Source organism: Lacerta agilis, chromosome 8 (genome assembly GCF_009819535.1).
Source record: "Lacerta agilis isolate rLacAgi1 chromosome 8, rLacAgi1.pri, whole genome shotgun sequence".
NCBI classification, from domain to species: Eukaryota; Metazoa; Chordata; class Lepidosauria; order Squamata; family Lacertidae; genus Lacerta; species Lacerta agilis.
Genome location: NC_046319.1, coordinates 79,502,208 through 79,519,653, shown reverse-complemented (window position 1 = coordinate 79,519,653; position 17,446 = coordinate 79,502,208). Strand labels below are relative to the sequence as shown.

Genomic DNA, 17,446 nt, shown 5'->3' with positions numbered 1-17,446 from the left:
CGCGCTAGCAGTGCATTGTGGGAAACTCCCTCCGCATCAGCAGCACTGCCGGCCGGGCTGACCTCGGATGTCTCGGCGCCGAGCGAGGAGGCGGCGGCGGAAGGCGCCCTTCCGCTTGCAGGTGCTGGGAGTGGGGGGGACGGGGACGCAGAGGAAGGGAGGGGCCACAGGTAAGCCCCGCCTCCTCGGGAGTATCGCGGGGGTGGGTACGGGGTTTCTGATGGAGAAGCGCTGGACGCTGCCTTATGCGAAGAGCCAGAATTGCAGTCTCGTAACGGGACCCCCCCAGGAGTCATCTAGTCCAACCCCTGCTGTAACGCAGGAGGCTGAAGAATCCCTCACAGCCCCTGCTGCCAGACCATGCCTCCCTCTTTCTCAGTACTGGCAGGCAGCAATGGCTGCCCAGGGATCCGAGGCATGGAGCGAGTGCCAGCCCTTCCTGGAGAGGCTGCCGGGAACTAGAGCCTTCTGCAGACAAACCGGGGGTGGTAGCTCAATTGGAAGACTCTTAAATCTCAGGGCCATGGGTTCAAGTCTCACGCTGGGCAAAATATTCCTTCATTGGAGGGGGTTGGACTAGATGACCCTCGTGGTTCCTCCCAGCTCATTCTACGATTCTATAATGCCAGGGCACATCTGCAAGGGAATGGCTCCCTCTGAGTGGGAAGAATATTTATCCAGCTCCCCTGCTAGTGATGTCTGAAGAGCAGGTTGTAGAACTGTAGAGTTGTAAAGGGAACCCAGAAAAGCTATGGTTTTCCCAGTAGTAATGTACGGAAGTGAGAGCTGGACCATCAAGAAGGCTGATCGCCGAAGAATTGATGCTTTTGAATTATGGTGCTGGAGGAGACTCTTGAGAGTCCCATGGACTGCAATAAGATCAAACCTATCCATCTTGAAGGAAATCAGCCCTGAGTGCTCACTGGAAGGACAGATGCTGAAGTTGAGGCTCCAGTACTTTGGCCACCTCATGAGAAGAGAAGACTCCCTAGAAAAGACCCTGATGTTGGGAAAGATGGAGGGCACAAGGAGAAGGGGACGACAGAGGATGAGATGGTTGGACAGTGTTCTCGAAGCTACTAACATGAGTTTGGCCAAACTGCGGGAGGCAGTGAAGGATAGGCGTGCCTGGCGTGCTCTGGTCCATGGGGTCACGAAGAGTCGGACACGACTGAACGACTGAACAACAACAACAAAAGGGAACCCCAAGAGGATTCCAGTCCAACTCCCTGCAATGCAGGAATTTTGACCAGAAAGATGGCAGAACATCACTTGTGGTGTCACCCTTAGTGGACCATCAGTGTTATGGTCTCTGTATTGACAGTGGAGGAAGCAGTGAGTGGGGGTGGGGTGGGGTGGGGTGGGGGGCAGAAGAGAAGGCCCACCAAGCCTTCTGACTATGTAATGCCTTCGTTTAAATTTGCAATGTTCTGTTTATCTTGCAACGTTTCACCATGAAAACAATTTTAAATCACGGAGGCAAGATTCGAACTGGGGCCTTCCTGGGACGTAGCTTAAACGCTTCACCGCTGGGCTACAATAGAGGGGTGGGGAGACATTCCCCACCAACACCCACCACCCCTGCCAAGAGGGGCCTGAGAGATTCCAGCTCCACTTCCAAGGGAACTGACAGACCTTGCCACGAGAAGATAAAAGGAGGAGGAGGAGCAAGAGAGAACAAAACACACTTTATTAAACACTTTCCAGAGTCCTGTTTTCTTACAGTTATCTACTCTTTTTTAAAAACCAATCTGTTAAGATTGGGGGGAGGCAGAAAGTGCCGGGGAGGGGGGGTCACAGAGAGAGAGAGAGAGAGAGAGAGAGAGGAGGATGAGAGAGAGAGAGAAAGAAAGAAAGAAAGAAAGAAAGAAAGAAAGAAAGAAAGAAGAAGACAAGAAAGAAAGAAAGAGAATACCACTCCCACCTGAATTGTCTCCCATGGATTTTGCTTGGGCTCCCCTACCCTCCCCACCTGCAGGCTCTGGTCTACCCCACCCCAAGCTCTTCCATGGAGCAGACCAGGGCCTCTCGCTCTGCCATGGGGTGTGACCCACAACAACCCCCTCTTCATGGAGTGGAGCTCCCCAGGAAGCAGCTAGGTACTCGGAGGCCGTGATGGCAGGGCTGGTGCTGGTGCAGAGCTTTTGAGGGCGCGAGTATTTCAGGAAAGTGGCACGGAGGGTGGAGCTGGGCCCCCGCAGGGCAGCCTGGCCATGGGAGGGTGCACTGCCGACAGCTCAGACTCACTGCAATGAGAGAGAGGCAGAAAGGCTTCTGAAAAAGGAAGGGAAGAGTGTTGCTCTTGCGTTCAAATCCTGCTTGCCGGTTTCCCACAGGCAAACTCTCCCGCTGCTTGAGAACAGGATGGTGGACTAGATAGGCCTGATCCAGCATGGGGTTGGACTAGATGACCCACAGGGTCCCTTCCAACTCTACAATATATGAATCCATGGCCTCTGAACAGCCAGCCAGCCAGAGAGCATCACTGCAGCAAAAAGGACCCGAGAATCACAGGCCAGGCAAGAACTCCCTGTAAAAGCCAAGCACCGTCACCCCATAAGTCCTTGCAGCAACCCTGCCACAAGAGGGAGTATCACCCCTATAAGGGGGCGAAGGCAGAGGGGGCAGCAGCTTGCCAGAGCACTCCCTCCCTCCCGGCAGTGAGGCAAGATTTGAACTGGGGGCTTCCTGGCCCACCCTGAGAGAGAAAAGAACATCTTCCTTCAAGCAGCACCTATGGAACCCCCTCCCACAGGAGGCAGTGGTGCTTCTGAGTAGCAGGTGCTGGGATGCTTGTGGGGTTCCCCAAATGGCCGCAGACTGGCTGACCGCTGAGAGTCTAGGCTACGGGATTAGATGGGGCAGCCAGGCTCTTCATAGGTTCTTAGAATCTTAGCACTGTAGAGTTGGGTCTTCTGGTCCAACCCCCTGCACTGCAGGAATTTCGGCTTAATTGAGGACAATAAGTTAAAAAGGGCATAGCAGGCCCCTTTCCAAGACTAAATGACTTGCCATAAGCCTCCAGAGTGGCAGCTTGGGGGCCTGAGAAGCAGCTTCTGAATTTAATCCTGGTTCTTCAGAATCCTAGAATTACAAAACCTGAAATGCCTATTCATAACTGAAAAGTCTTTGTCCTGTCGGCATGAAATCCGGCACAGAGAATCGCCAGCCTCCCCCCCCCAAAAAAAAACACCCCGGCAGGTGGGCTCCTCCTGTGCTGCCTCCTCCCCCATCCCGGGGGTCCAGGGGCCTGCTCCTACCTGTACGAGTGGAGGTTCAGGGCACCTTCCTGGAGAGCATCCCAGCGCCTGGCGCCCTCTTCCGGCAGCACCCTCTGCGCCAGGGCCAGGGCAGCTAGAGAGAGCTGGGCGGGTTCAAAGCGCAGGCAGTCGCAGTCTGCCAGAGAAAGCTCCAGGAAGTACATGGCCAAGAGGAGCACCTGGGGGGAAGGGCAGGAGGAAGAGCAAGTAGGGGGAAGGGGGACCCAGGAGTCCTGCCCTCATCAGCCCCTGCCCTTAGGTCAGGCCAGGAGCAGGAGGCAGGCGAAGGAGCAGCAACATGCTTGACTCTGAGCATGTGCAGAGGCTGCACTCGGGAAGGAAAGGCTTTGACTTCTGAACCCCAGCATCTCTTTAAGAAGGAAAGTGGGGAGTCAGCTGCGGCCTGGCAGACCCCCCGCCCACCCGCCTGCCCGCCTGACACTCACCTCCCTGGCACAATGGCCCACTTCTGCCAACAGGTGCAGCAGGTGGACGGGGTTGGCATAGTGCAACTCGAACTTCAGGCGGGCCAAGATCTTGCGCTCCATGCGCAGAAGCTCCTTCTGGTTGAATGAGTCCTCCATCATGAAGCAGAGCTGGGACGGCTGGAGGGAGGGAGGGAGGGAGGGAGGGGAGAAGGTGTGGGATGTGAAACAGAGCAGTCAAATACAACATTCCTAGAGTGGACATAAAAGGGGGTGTCTGGACCAGCCAGTCGGAACTTCCTGTTTCCTCCTGGGCTGAGACAGACTTCCTCTACATGTGATCAGAGGTGGGTGTGACCTCACCTATGCAGGTAACAAAATACCTCAGGGGAGGCAGCCATATCTCTCTCTGACTCCATTCGTCTAAGAAGCAACATCTGCTTAGCCTAAGAGGACAAAGGAACTATCTCCTTATGGGATAGGTTCCAGGTTTATGTGTTTTGTAACCTAAGTCTGCCTTCTGAGATCCATTTGTGAACAGAATGTGAGTAAACTATTTTTAAAATACTCTTTTACAAGACAGTGCCGTGTCTAATCTTTTTAGGAGGGAATAAAGGAGAATTGCCAAGAAACTTATTTTAGAGGCTTAAACAAGCCTGGCAAAGACGTTATCCGCTGTACAAGCTTAAAAAGGGGAATGTTACTCTGCTAAATTGTAGAACTTGTTAACCCAAGTTGGGAAGTGTGGGAATATGTTTTATAGGTGCCTTTGCACCTGTTTATTTATGTTTATTTATGTTTACTTTGTGAAATCCTTCCGCGGTTAAAAAAGGCGCTCTAGTTTTAAATAAGGTAACGGTCATTAGTCTGCTTCCCGCTTAAACTTAGCACAGTAACAGGATTGTAATTGGTTGATATGTTTGTTATGACGTTCAATAATTAGCCGCCACCTCCTGTTGTGGTGTGGAGAAAGCGCGAGGCAAGCCGAGTAAGATCATCGTTGCATGGCAAGCATAGAGAGAAAGAGAAACTGAAACCAACCACGCAGGGTAGCAAAAGGCTCTTCACCAGACTGCAGTCTCCTTTGTGTTTATTTCATTTCGTTTTAAAACCTTTTATTTGGCCGTCTAGTTTTTGGCCGTCGCTTAGTTTGGTTCTTCTTTTCCGGAACCTTTTGGAACTCACAGACGCTCGCAGAAAACTTCAGAGGCAACTAACGACTTTCCGAACTCACAAGCTAAACCTTCAGATCGTAGCCAGCAGACCCTTTTCACGGCACGGTGGGAGCGGGAACTCCAGCATTACCGGCCGTCCCATCTGCTGGCTACCCCCACAGGGAAGGATATAATTTGACAATATATCCTCTTCTGCCTCCCTGAGCCTTCCCACAGAAGGAGAGGCAGCGGCAGCAAGGAGTGGATAGGTGGGCAGCCTCCCTTGCAAGGCTGCGGCCTTTCCTTCCTCAGAGGTGCTTAAGCAGAGGTTGGGTGGCCACCTGCCATGGGTGCTTCAGCTGCGGTTCCTGCATTGCAGGGAGTTGGACTGGATGACCCTTGGGGGTCCTTTCCAACTCTATGATTCTTTCCCTCTGTGATTATATTTCCCTGGCCACTTTCCATTCAAGCGAATCCTAAAGTGGCTCACAAACAATAAATAACAGCAACAAGTAGCAGCCTAGATCCCATGATCATCCGTGAAACAAGTAAAACCCAAGAAACAATATTTAACAAACTACCAACTAAAAAAGAGTAAGCCAAACTGTGAAATATAAGCAGCGGATTCGTGAAAGATTTAACGGTAGCGGAGTCTGGATAGTAAAAATATGTGTGCGCTAAAAACAGCTAAGAAACAAACATTAGGAAAGGAGGGGTGGGAAATCAAAAAGTAACTCTGTATATTTTAAAACAAAATGTTTGTGGTGATAAATGCTTTGAAATATGGTGGGAGACTTATTAAAAGGATATAAAAATAAGCTAAACATTGCATGATTACAGCATGTCATATTACATTGTAATAATAATAATAATAATAATAATAATAATAATAATAATAATAATAATAATAATAAATTTTATTTATACCCCGCCCTTCCCCGCCAAAACTGGGCTCGGGGCAGCTAACACCAATAAAATCACAACAAACATAAAAACAATTCATTAAATACAGATTAAAATACAATTTAAAATTCCATTTAGACTGCAGCCTCATTTTAAATAGCCCACCAATCACACAATAAAAGAATGCAGCATCAGGGTTAAGCTGAAACCACCCCAAAAGCCAGGTGGAACAGCTCTGTCTTACAGTTATGGGTTTGGGGGCCAGATTCCCCTAAATTCCTGGTTGCCACAGCCTCCCCAGCATTCCTGGATGTAGCAAAATTTAGAGTTAAGGTTGGGCTAAACTTTGGGAATCATGCAAATGCCCCGGATTTAGTTCTGCTAAGGAGCCAAGCCAGCTGGGCAGAGCTGGTTGAAGGGGCCATCAGCAGGGGCCAAAGGTCAGTGATGGTCCATCAAGGAATCAGGCAGAGGTTTAGGGTTTCAACTTTGAATGACATAGGCTGGCGGTAGCTCCTTGGAGTAGCAGCGAGAAGGGGGGGGGGACAGAACTTGGAGTAGCAGCAAGCTGGGGAGGGATGACAGTCTAGAACCAAGAGACGCAGAGTGTGGCTTTTTGCTGTCCTTTTGAGTCCAATGCTCCTTAGGGGGGGTAGCAAAAAACCCATTGAATGCAAATGCTCTGCAATCCCCCATCGAGGTGCAGGTCACATATATGTGCAAATTAAACCATATTTCACAAAGACACCACAGTCTCTGCTGTGCCTCATTGTCCCAGAAGTGAACGTGGACCCTGGAAAGTATGCCTCCCCCCCAACCCCTGGGATCTCTCAGCCCTCGTGGAAATGGGAGCAGTGTGTTGACAATATGATTAACAAATCAACAAGGCATTTATAATCGACAAAACAATATTAACAACATAGGTAAAGGTAAATGGACCCATGACCATTAGGTCCAGTTGCAGACGATTCTGGGGTTGCGGCGCTCATCTCGCTTTACTGGCCGAGGGAGCCGGCGTACAGCTTCCAGGTCACGTGGCCAGCATGACTAAGCCGCTTCTGGCGAACCAGAGCAGCGCACGGAAACGCCGTTGACCTTCCCGTTGGAGCAGTACCTATTTATCTACTTGCACTTTGACGTGCTTTCGAACTGCTAGGTGGGCAGGAGCAGGGACCGAGCAACGGGAGCTCACCCCGTTGCGGGGATTCGAACCGCCGACCTTCTGATCAGCTAGCCCTAGGCTCTCTGCCCACCCCCCACAAGTTGCCCATTTGCAGGAATGCTGGGCTGCACAGGAGAGGGGCCGACGCCACAGCCTGGCTCAGATACCCCAAGGACCCCCTGAGCTGTGCAGAATCAGCCCGCCAGAGGAAGCCCCCCAAGCAAGGCCACAGCCCAGCCACAGATATTCAGCGGAAACTGCCCCCAGTCTCAAGCGCCTCTCCTGGAGGTGGGGGTCTAGGGCAGCCCCCCTCCCCGGACGGGGCACCAGAGCCTTCCCCTCCTACCCATGGCCTCCTGCTCACCTGAGGGCAAATGCTCTCCTCTACCTTGCAGGCCAGGAAGAGGCAGGTGGCAGCCAGGAGCTGCAGGGTGGAGACTCGCACTTGGCTCGCTTTCAAATAGGCGTTCAAGAGGTAGACGGCCAGGAAGAGAGTCTCGTCTGCCAGGGCCAGGTATTCCTGGGGGGGTGGAGGGGGGGCAGAAGCAGGATTAGACACAACTTTCTGCCACAGAGCATCCCAGAGCAGCTCCTCCTTCTCCCTGTCCCTTCCAACTCTACAGCTCTGTGATTCTATGTGGCTACCATTCCCCGATATCCTGCCCCACAACAAAGACTCCACCAAGGCCCCAACACTTGCTTGCTCCAAGGACCCCCTGGTGACCCCCTTCAGGGCAGAAGTATGCCTCTCCAGCAAGGGGAGGGAGCCAGGGCAACGATCCAAACCTGCCACCCCTCCCCTCCCATTCTGCCACCCGAGGTTCCTGCCTCGCCTTGTCTCATTACAGAGCCGGCCCTGGGTGCCTCCCTGCCCACCTGAGTCTGCTGCAAGGGAATGGAAACTCAGGGCCTCCTGATGCCCCACCCCAAACAAATTTCCCCACCCGCTCTAGCTCCGCATCCAGGGAGCTTGTTCCTGCTGGTACCTACATGCACTTGCACCAGCCAGTCGATGATGAGGCCACGCATTTCCCCCGTCACAGACCTGGGCATGTCATGCCCCCGGAAGGCGTAATGCGTCTGCTTCTGCTGTGGGGAGGAAAGGGGGGGGGTTTGCAGCAACCTCAGGGCTCCTTTCTCTCCCCCCCCTTTCCTCCCCCCGCCCTTCTTCTCATAAACCCCCGTCCTTTGGGAGAGGACAAAGCAAGGGAGCCGTGACAGCCGTAACTCGGTAGAACAGGAGGCTCTTCGGTTGTAGGTTTGAGCGAAAGATTCCTGCACTGCAGGGGGTTGGACTAGAGGACCCTTGGAGGTCCCGTCCAACTTGACAATTAATGTGGATATGTTAATCCCACCTTCCTGATGCAGGTAGGTAGCCGGGTTGGTCTGCCATAGTCAAAACAAAATAAAATAAAAAATCCTTCCAGAAGTGTGCATGCACACGAAAGCTCATACCAAGAACAAACTTAGCTGGTCTCTAAGCAGTGCTGTCAAGTATCCCGTTTTCCCCGGGATTCTCCCTTATTTCAAGCAGTTTCCCGGTGCTCTCCCTTATTTTTTATTTCCCTTAAATTTCCCATTTTTAATGGAAGCAGCTCCTCCCTTGCTGGCCAGGGACTGGGTGGGAAGACCTCGCCTACTTGGAGAGAAAAGCCTCAGCCCTCAAAGCAAGTGGGAGCCGTTTCCCGTGCTTACAGGGGGGTGTATTCCTCCCCCTGAATCAGCCCCTGTCCGTTGCCCCCGAGCCCCTCAGCCGGCCAATAGGGTTAGCTGGCGGGCGGAGCCTGGTTGCCTTTGAGCAGCTGCTGCTTCCTGTCCTGTTTTGATGGGATCAGGCAAGAAGACGATGGGGCTCCATTGCGTGGAGCACATGGCTGCCCTCCTCTTTGCTTCGCTCCGCTCCGAGCCCGCTTGGAGTTTACACTGCTGCTCCGCCCACTTTTGCTTCTGGCTCCGCCCACCACTGACATGTGACTGTCCCCGGGATAGGTGAGACTGCTGATCCCTTATTTTCAAATCCGAAACTTGACAGCTATGTCTCTAAGGTGCTACTGGAAGGATTTGTTTTTTTAAAAAAATACTAATTATATTTTGTTTTGACCTTCCTGATGGTAAGACCTGCTTGACAGTGGAGCGGTGGTGGTGGACTCTCTCCTTCATTTGTAAACGGAGGCTGGGTGGCCACCTGTCCTGGGTGCTTTGGGTTGCATTCTAGGGAGTTAGACTAGAGGACCCTTGGAGGTCTAGTCCAAATTCTGGAGTCTCCTACTGGCCAAGCAAAAGACCTTTGGGAAGCCCCCAAGGCAGGGGGAGAGGGCAAAACCCCCCACCCAAAATCCTGAGAGAGGGCAGCCCACAGCGGCCTCTCTTGGGGGGCAGGGATTCCAATGCTGGTCCTCAGGATGGAAGTCACTACCCCCCTCCAACTCACCATCAGGCTGCTGAAGATGTCATAGGCATACTCCTTCTCCAAACCCATGCCCAGGCGTGACATGGCTTGCGAGAGCTCCACCACAAGGACCTCGGAGGCGGGAGCAACTGGGGTGGGGGAGGAAAGAGACAGCCGCTGTGGTGCGGTTTGGCTCGCTCGCCTGAGCTCTCCGCAAAGCACCCGGATGCTTCTGCATGTTGCTGGGCCAGATGCAATGGGTTGAGATGGGACTGGGTGCAATGCCCCCCCCCGTGCCCAAAGGACCCTGTCGTGGGACAAGGGGAGCAGGGAGGTTGGACAGCGTCCTTCGGGGGCGTCACAGTTGCCAGGCAAGAATTAACGGGCTTTTGGATTAGGACTACTTAAAATTCACAGCCTATGGGGAGGGGGGGAACGGTAGGCAGGAGGCAATATGGGAAGCGCCCCCAGGCCAACTCTTGCTCCCTCCCCATCAGGCCTCCCAACTCCTGCTTTTACCCCATCCTGCAAACTATTTTGTCTGCAATCCCCTCACCTCTTTGCAAAGCCGGCTCTGCTGAGGTTCTGCGGCAGACAGCGCCCGGCTTCTCAGAAGTAACGTCCTTCTCATGACTCCCGGGGACCTTCCTCTGGAAGAGAGATTTGGGGTGGGGGCTGATGGAGGGATTGATTGCATTTTTGTCCCACTTTTCCCCCCTCCAAGGAGCTCAAGGCGGCGTAATGTTTCTCCCGCCTCCTCACTGAATCCCCATAACAACCCTGCGAGGCAGGTCAGGCTGTCACCCAGGGAGCTCCGTGGCCAGGTGGGGATTCGAATCCCGGTCTCTCCCAGGTCCCGGTCCAAGACTCTCAACCACAGCACCACATGTGCATCTGAAGAAGTGTGCATGCACACGGAAGCTCATACCAAGAACAAACTTAGTTGGTCTCTAAGGTGCTACTGGAAGGATTTTTTTTTATTTTATTTTGTTTTGACTATGGCAGACCAACACGGCTACCTACCTGTAACCTTGGGTGCCAGTCAATGCCTCTCTCAGTCTGACCTACCTCACAGGGTTGTTGTGGGGGGTTAGATGAGGAGGGAACCACCTAGAACCCCTTGGAGAAAAGACTAGTTTCCCCCCCTTAAAAATGCCAAAAATTAGGGGGCGCCTTATGCACAGATACATCTCCCCCCAACCATTTTCTTAAATCTGAGTCCCCAAAAATAGGGGGCGTCTTGTACATGGGGGCGTCTTATAGAAGGAAAAATACGGTAGGTGTTCTAGCTCACTTGATGCCACAATCTACATGGAAAATGTTCAGCCCCTGAACTCGTACCTCCCAAGGGTGTTGCAGGGGAAAGGAAGCAGAGACAAGAGAGAGGGGTCTTTGGGACTTCGCTTGTCTCAGAACTTACCTCTGCAGCGCCAACATCCAGCTGAAAGTAGAGGCTGTTTGTTTCTGAGCATATGCAAAGCACCTTTACCTCCCTCCCCCCTCCCCCGGCAATGACTTGCGAGTGAACGTCAGTGCGGAATCTGCAACAAAATGTTGCAGCGTAGTCTAAGAGGGCCGCTTCTATTCGGGTCTTCAGCCGGTCAGAAATGCTCTCCCTTCTGAGATATCCTTCCCCCCCCCCTCCAACCTGTCCCACTTCAGTTTTCTTTCCCAACTGACAGCCCACACCCCAAGGTACTGAGCGTCCTCAGGCCTCCTCCAGCTTTTTGCTTGCAAGGTGTGGGTGTGTGTTGTTGCCCCTTAGGCTGTTTTGTCCGAAGGTCTGCTGTGCTTCTCTGTGCCCCCTACTGAAACGCCAACACCTCGAACCTTCGGGGCTCCAATCCTGCTGGCACTCAGCACCCAAGTTCACTATTAAAGGGAGCCGGAAATGGGTGCTCAAGGCTAAGTAATGATGACATCATTGCTTCCGGGTGAGCAAGTGGGGGGGGGATTCAAGGCTGCACCTCTCTGCCCCCCCCTCCGCAAATAATTCTTGTCTTCTAACAATGCACCCCAGCAACCTCTGGACGACCCACCTTCCTGGATCCTTTTTCACTGCTGAGTCCTTTGTTGTTCTTGCTTTTCAAAGGCTCCCTTTTCTCATCTGCCTAAAATGGAACATATTTAAGGGAGGAGTTAAAGGGGAAGAACTCCCCCACTTTGGTTTCCGGGGTCCCTTCATGGGTCCCTTCATGCCCCCCCCATCAGCCCCCACGCGTGAGCTTTTGCCAAGGGGCATATTGGACAAAGTGAAGGTCACAGCTGTGACCACGAACCTAATGTAGGAAGTTAAAACTCAGCCACTTCAGAAGAGCTGGGATTTTTATTGGGGGGGGGGCAAATGTACCCCCACCTTCGGCCTCTCAACCCCCAGCTTGAAGACGGCAGGTCACTGCAGCATCTCCTCCACCGAGGGGAGCAAAGGGAGAGGTGGAGAAAGCCTCCTTTGCAATGCTAGGAGCATGCCGCTCTGATAGAGCGAGCTCCTGGGCATGTGCAGAGTGCAGGCCTTTCTCTTGCCACATCTGGGAATGGGTGGCAGGGCCTCTCAGCTCAGGGAACGCAGCTTCCAATGAGGGGCTGTGTTAGGTACCCCCAAGGGGTTAGCCTTCTGTGGGAGGCAGGTTCTGCAGACAACGGTCCAAACAGAACAGTGCTCCCCCCTCCTAAAAAAACAACCCCCCACATCCACTCAGGGGCCTTGCATCTCTTTGGCAGGGGAGGGTGGAAAGGGGAAAAATGCAGGGAGGCCAAGGACTCCGCTCCAAATCCTCCTGCCCCCCCCAAGGAGCCCCCAACGCAAGAGCAAGACCAAACCAACAAACTTGCAGTCTCTGCCAGGATCTCCTCTCTTGAAAGGCGGTGGGGATGGTCTGCACGCCCCACATGGTCCCCAGAGGAGGAAGGGACAGGAAGGTAGGTCAGCTCTGCCGGGGAGCGTCAGGCCCAAGTGAGCTGCAACTCCAGCTGTGCTTAATTATCAAAAATTAGCAAAGACAGACGCAGTGGGCAGGCCTTAGGCAGCACTGGCTCCCATCCTGAAAGGGGCCGGCCCTCCCCAGTCAGGGGAGGTCAGGAGGTGCCTTTGCTGACATAAGCAGAGAAATCCATGGAAGAGGCTGTTCACGGGAGCCTAGAACTGTGGAGCTGGATCAAATGATGATGTGGTTTACAAAAAGAAAAGGGGTGCAACCTTAGGTATGTTTACTAGGAGAGAAGTCCCACTGGGCTGAAGAGAGCTTACCTGCTAGTCAGCATGTTTATAATATCCATTTTTATTACCGGTATTTGTACCCTGCCCATCGCACTGGGTTGCCCCAGCCGCTCTGGGATTGGGCAGCAGATTCAAGCAGACTTTTAAACCGATCGGTCAATTCAGTCTGCATTTTGGATGCAAGAGTTCTGAAGGCGAGAAGCATGCTTTTCTCGTCTTTTTTTGAAAGCTGCTTAATGTCTACGTCACAATTCTCTTAGAAAAGGCATCCCCTTCTGCAGGAGCAAAGGTTGAAGGAATGTCTCTCTTAAAAAGTGTTGCCCAACACCGGCCAGTTACTGGTAGTATAAGCATGCATACTGAAATTAATCAACTTTTTTTGTTTTTAAATGCTTTGCCTCAGATATACAGGAATGCCGTTTTAGTCTATTGATTTTCAACCAAAATTTGTGCAACACTGCACACGGGGGCATTCTGGGTTCTCTCGCGGTTCTGGCCTAATACGATGAGGAGCTCAGCTTAAAGAAAATGACACTCAGGCAGGCAGGTTCAGGACTTGCAAAAGGCACAATATCTCTCCTGAAACACCTCGCCCCCGCAGCCAACTTTGGCTACTTGCATGGCCGGGGGCAAGAGGACATCTTTAGACTTCCCCAAAAGCACCAGATGTAAGGCCAGCTCAGGAGCATCTAAAAGGCCTCTGGAGAAGAGAACAAAGCGATGGGGAAAGTGAGGGCTGGGCGCATAAGCAGAAATACCCTCTTGGTCAGGCATCATTTGGCAAAATGCTGAATCCTGTCTTCTCCTGTGGGAACAGGAGTTATTGTGGGACACAACTCATTTTATATATAGAATCATAGAATCAGAGTTGGAAGAGACCACCAGGGCCATCCAGTCCAACCCCCTGCCAAGCAGGAAACACCATCAAAGCATTCCTGACAGATGGCTGTCAAGCCTCCGCTTCAAGACCTCCAAAGAAGGAGACTCCACCACACTCCTTGGTAGCAAATTCCACTGCCGAACAGCTCTCACTGTCAGGAAGTTCTTCCTAATGTTTAGGTGGAATCTTCCCTCTTGTACCCTGTTTCTCCTAAAATAAGACATGGCCATAAAATAAGCCATAGCAGGATTTCTATGCATTTGCGAAATATAAGCCGTCCCCCAAAAATAAGCCATACCCCGAAAATAAGCCATAGTGATGCGGCACCTCCCATTAAAACAGCCTGGAGAGGCGTGGCTATGCAGCGTACTGATGCGATGCGGTTAAAATAAGACATCCCCTGAAAATAAGCCATACTGTGTTTTGTTGAGGGAAAAAAAAATATAAGACGGTGTCTTATTTTAGGAGACACACGGTAGTTTGAATCCATTGCCCCGTGTCCGCTTCTCTGGAGCAGCAGAAAACAACCTTTCACCCTCCTCTGTATGACATCCTTTTATATATTTGAACATGGCTATCATATCCCCCCTTAACCTTCTCTTCTCCAGGCTAAACATACCCAGCTCCCTAAGCCGTTCCTCATAAGGCATCGTTTCCAGGCCTTTGACCATTTTGGTTGCCCTCTTCTGGACACGTTCCAGCTTGTCAGTATCCTTCTTGAACTGTGGTGCCCAGAACTGGACACAGTATTCCAGGTGAGGTCTGACCAGAGCAGAATACAGTGGTACTATTACCTCCCTTGATCTAGACGCTATACTCCTATATGCAGAAGATGTAAAGGGTAAAAGGACCCCTGACAGATAAGTCCAGTCGCGGACAACTCTGAGGTTGCGGCGCTCATCTCGCTTTACGGCGTCCAGCTTCTGGGTCATGTGGCCAGGATGACTAAGCCGTTTCTGGCGAACCAGAGCAGCGCACGGAAACGCCGTTTACCTTCCCGCCGGAGCAGTACCAATTTATCTACTTGCACTTTGACATGCTTTCGCACTGCTAGGTTGGCAGGAGCTGGGACCGAGCAATGGGAGCTCACCCCGTCGCGGGGATTCGAACCGCCGACCTTCTGATCGGCAAGCCCAAGGCTCAGTGGCTTAACCCACAGCGCCACCCACGTTATGCAGAAGATGTATACAAGAATTAATAAGGGTTTTTAACTGATGTGGGTTTTTTTTGAAAGCGTGGCTTGGCATTTCCATTTTTAAGGAAAAGCAGCGAGTGTGACACAAGACGAAGAGCAGGACACACCCTAGAAAGAAAAACAAAACCTTTTATTGCTCGTACCGTACAAATCCAAGGGCAGCAGAGGGGAGAGAAGCAGGGAGGCACCGCGGAGACGCCCAAGGCCCCTCTCGCCTGGCGCGCCTCCCCACAAAAGATGCGCCGGAGGACTTGCCTCTCGAGCGGAAAACTTATTTTACAAACTGAGTGGGTGAGTTCGGGGTGGGTGGGTGGGGAGCCAGAGCCTGTCCCCCCGTCCCCGTCCCCGTCGGGCGAAGAGAAGTGCCATCGCAGTCGCCTTCCAGCGCTGGAGAGAGAAATCGCAGAGAAAAACACAGCACAGCAGCGGAAGGCAGGAGGTCCCAACTCAAGCCACTGAAGAGGGTCAGTATTAAGTTAATAAACCTCAACTATCACAACTATGGAAACTAAGTGGGAAAAAACCCTTTATTAACCCCCCTCGTCAAAGATTGTGTGTGTGTGTGTGTAACACCCCCCCCCATATCCAGGCCCCCCCTGAATTCTGTAGAACGTACATCACACGGGATCGGAAAAGTCCTGTAAGGTTATAGTCGCAATCCAAATATGGTTTCCTCAAGGGGGGGGGGGACTTCTGAAGTCATATAAAACCTTTAAGCACCTAAATGGAGGTTTCTAAGGCTGCCGGCGCTTTGGAGTCAGATGAGTATCAAAGGCCTGCATTGAAATGAAAGGCCGAGTGGAGGGTGGGGGGCAGAGGAGGCCAAAGGGGGCATAAGGGCTCAGCAGCCCACCACCAAACCCCCCCTCCATGCTTGTGGCGAGGCATTGCCATTGCCCTCCACCACCCCCCCCCCCCCGCCCAGCGATTCAGAGCGGCCAAGCCTCTTCCAGCTTGTGCCCACGTGGCGTCAGCAAGCTGGGCTTCCCAAGGCAGGGGCACCCTGAGGAGCCACTGCAGGGGCCCACAGCTGTCCCCCCCCCCACCCCAGTTGTGAGCTCAGGCAGCCTGCTGCCTGTCAACCCAGCAGGGGGACCCAGTTCCCTTCCCCAGTGCTGGGTGGTGAAGATTCGCACCTGCTGCAGGTGAGGAATGGAAAGGGGGGCCAAGGATGGGAAGGGGCCCGGCCCCCAAGGCTCTTCGGAGAGGCTGATGGCCGCTGAGCCCATTGCAGGCTGAGGCTCTGCCCTCCCCTCTGCTCCAGGCCCACAGAAACGAAAGGCAGCAAAAGTCACATTTTGGGGGAGGGAGGGCGTGGCTGGCCTGAGCCCAGTCAGAAAGGATGAGAAGTGCTGCGGGGGGGGGGCGTCCCTCCCCCAAGGCCACCCACCTTTTGCGCGAGGGAATGGCCAGGTGAGTTTACATTCAACCATATGCAAGAGGAGGGGGAGAACAGGCTGGGACCCCCTCACCCACCGATGGAAAGGCAGCCCCCTCCCCTCAGCGCATTGCCCCCACGGCAGGCATGAGGTAATGATGGGGGTCCCGGCCAAGATCGCCAGGACCTTGGGCCAAAAGCCCCTCCCCCAAAGGAATGTTTCCCGTTGAAGCAGGGAGCAGGAGGGGACGGGAGGTTAAGGCTCAGAGAACCGGGGCTTGACCCCAGAAAGGCACCTCTGCTGTGGTGGAGGGCTGGCCCCACACCCCACCACCGGGGGCAATAAATCGGCGGGCTGCACGCTCCTCGTGGACCCCCCGTCCTGGCACAGCAAATGCAGCCCAGCCCACCTGGGTTGAGAGACCTCCCCCCGCCTGGGCTGGGACTCCACAGCTGCCCACCTGGGCTGGAGGGCGCTGAGCTGGCGTGGGACAGCCGGGGCAAGGCTTGACCTGCATGGAGCCCAGGGGCAACACAGCACTCTTTGGAAGCCGCTTGCTGGATGCTGGGACGTTGCCAAGGTTGGCGGAAGGTCACGAGGGGGCTTAGCAATGGCGGTCTGGGCAGGCTCCCTCTTAACCGGCCAAGCCCCCCAACCCCAGTCCTGCTCTGCACAACGGGGGCCGTCTCATTCTCCCCAAAGGTTCCTCAGCCCTTTCGAGAGATGCTGCACCAAAGGAGGTCAGGCCAGGCCATGGGGGGCAATCGATCATTCTGGAGGGGGGCCTCCCAGGGCCACCCCCCTCACAAGCCACCCCTGCCTCAGTCAGGCTCCAGGAAACTCTGCCCTTTTTGAGCCCCTTCTCTGCAGATTCTCCCCCCACAATGCCCTTTGGTTCAAAGGACCTCAGGAGAACAAGGGCTGCTCTCTCGACCCTCCTGGGCACTGCGAAGCCTCTGCTCTGTTCCTTGCATTTCCAGAAAGGGATAAGCAAAGGGTTCCCAACATTCCCGCCTTACGGCAGCGAAGTAACCCATAAGCACCTTGTAAGGGGCAACTGCCTCACCCATCTCCTGCAAAAACAAAAACACATTTGCTAGGGGGAGCCTGTAGAACCCCCCCTAAAAAGCTCATTATAGTAAGGGGTGCAGTGGGCTTAGCATCAGTGAGGGAGGTGGGGACACCCAGTCTTTCACTCCTTCCCCTCCCTGGATATTCTGCAGTACTTGGGGGGGGGGTGTCGCGGGGAGGGAGAAGCCGAGGGAGAAGCCGACTTGCAAGAAGCGCAACCTGGTGCACAGACTCAGGCACCAGCCACTCCATGGGCCCTTTGCCCAGGGGCCACCAGGACCTCCCCTCGCCCGGAAGCAAAAGGAGTTCTTCCTGCAACATCCCCGTCACTCCGTGAATCCCCACGGGGAAGGGGTCTCTCCTTGGCCAAGGCAGTGGTGGTCTTGGCAAAGGAGCCTGGGCCTTGCTTCT

The 17,446-nt window shown here is 53.5% G+C and overlaps 1 protein-coding gene across 1 annotated transcript; it reads right to left on the bottom strand.

Annotated features, from left to right (window-relative positions):
• Positions 1–36: 36 nt before the first annotated feature.
• Positions 37–12,191, bottom strand: CCNP (cyclin P). Its single transcript, XM_033158800.1, is given in 11 exon segments — positions 37–124; positions 2,020–2,209; positions 2,212–2,246; positions 3,261–3,439; positions 3,707–3,865; positions 7,269–7,424; positions 7,895–7,990; positions 9,336–9,442; positions 9,850–9,943; positions 11,333–11,404; positions 12,122–12,191. Coding segments are annotated over 11 exon segments (1,239 nt in total). The 5' UTR covers positions 12,185–12,191.
• Positions 12,192–17,446: the final 5,255 nt, after the last annotated feature.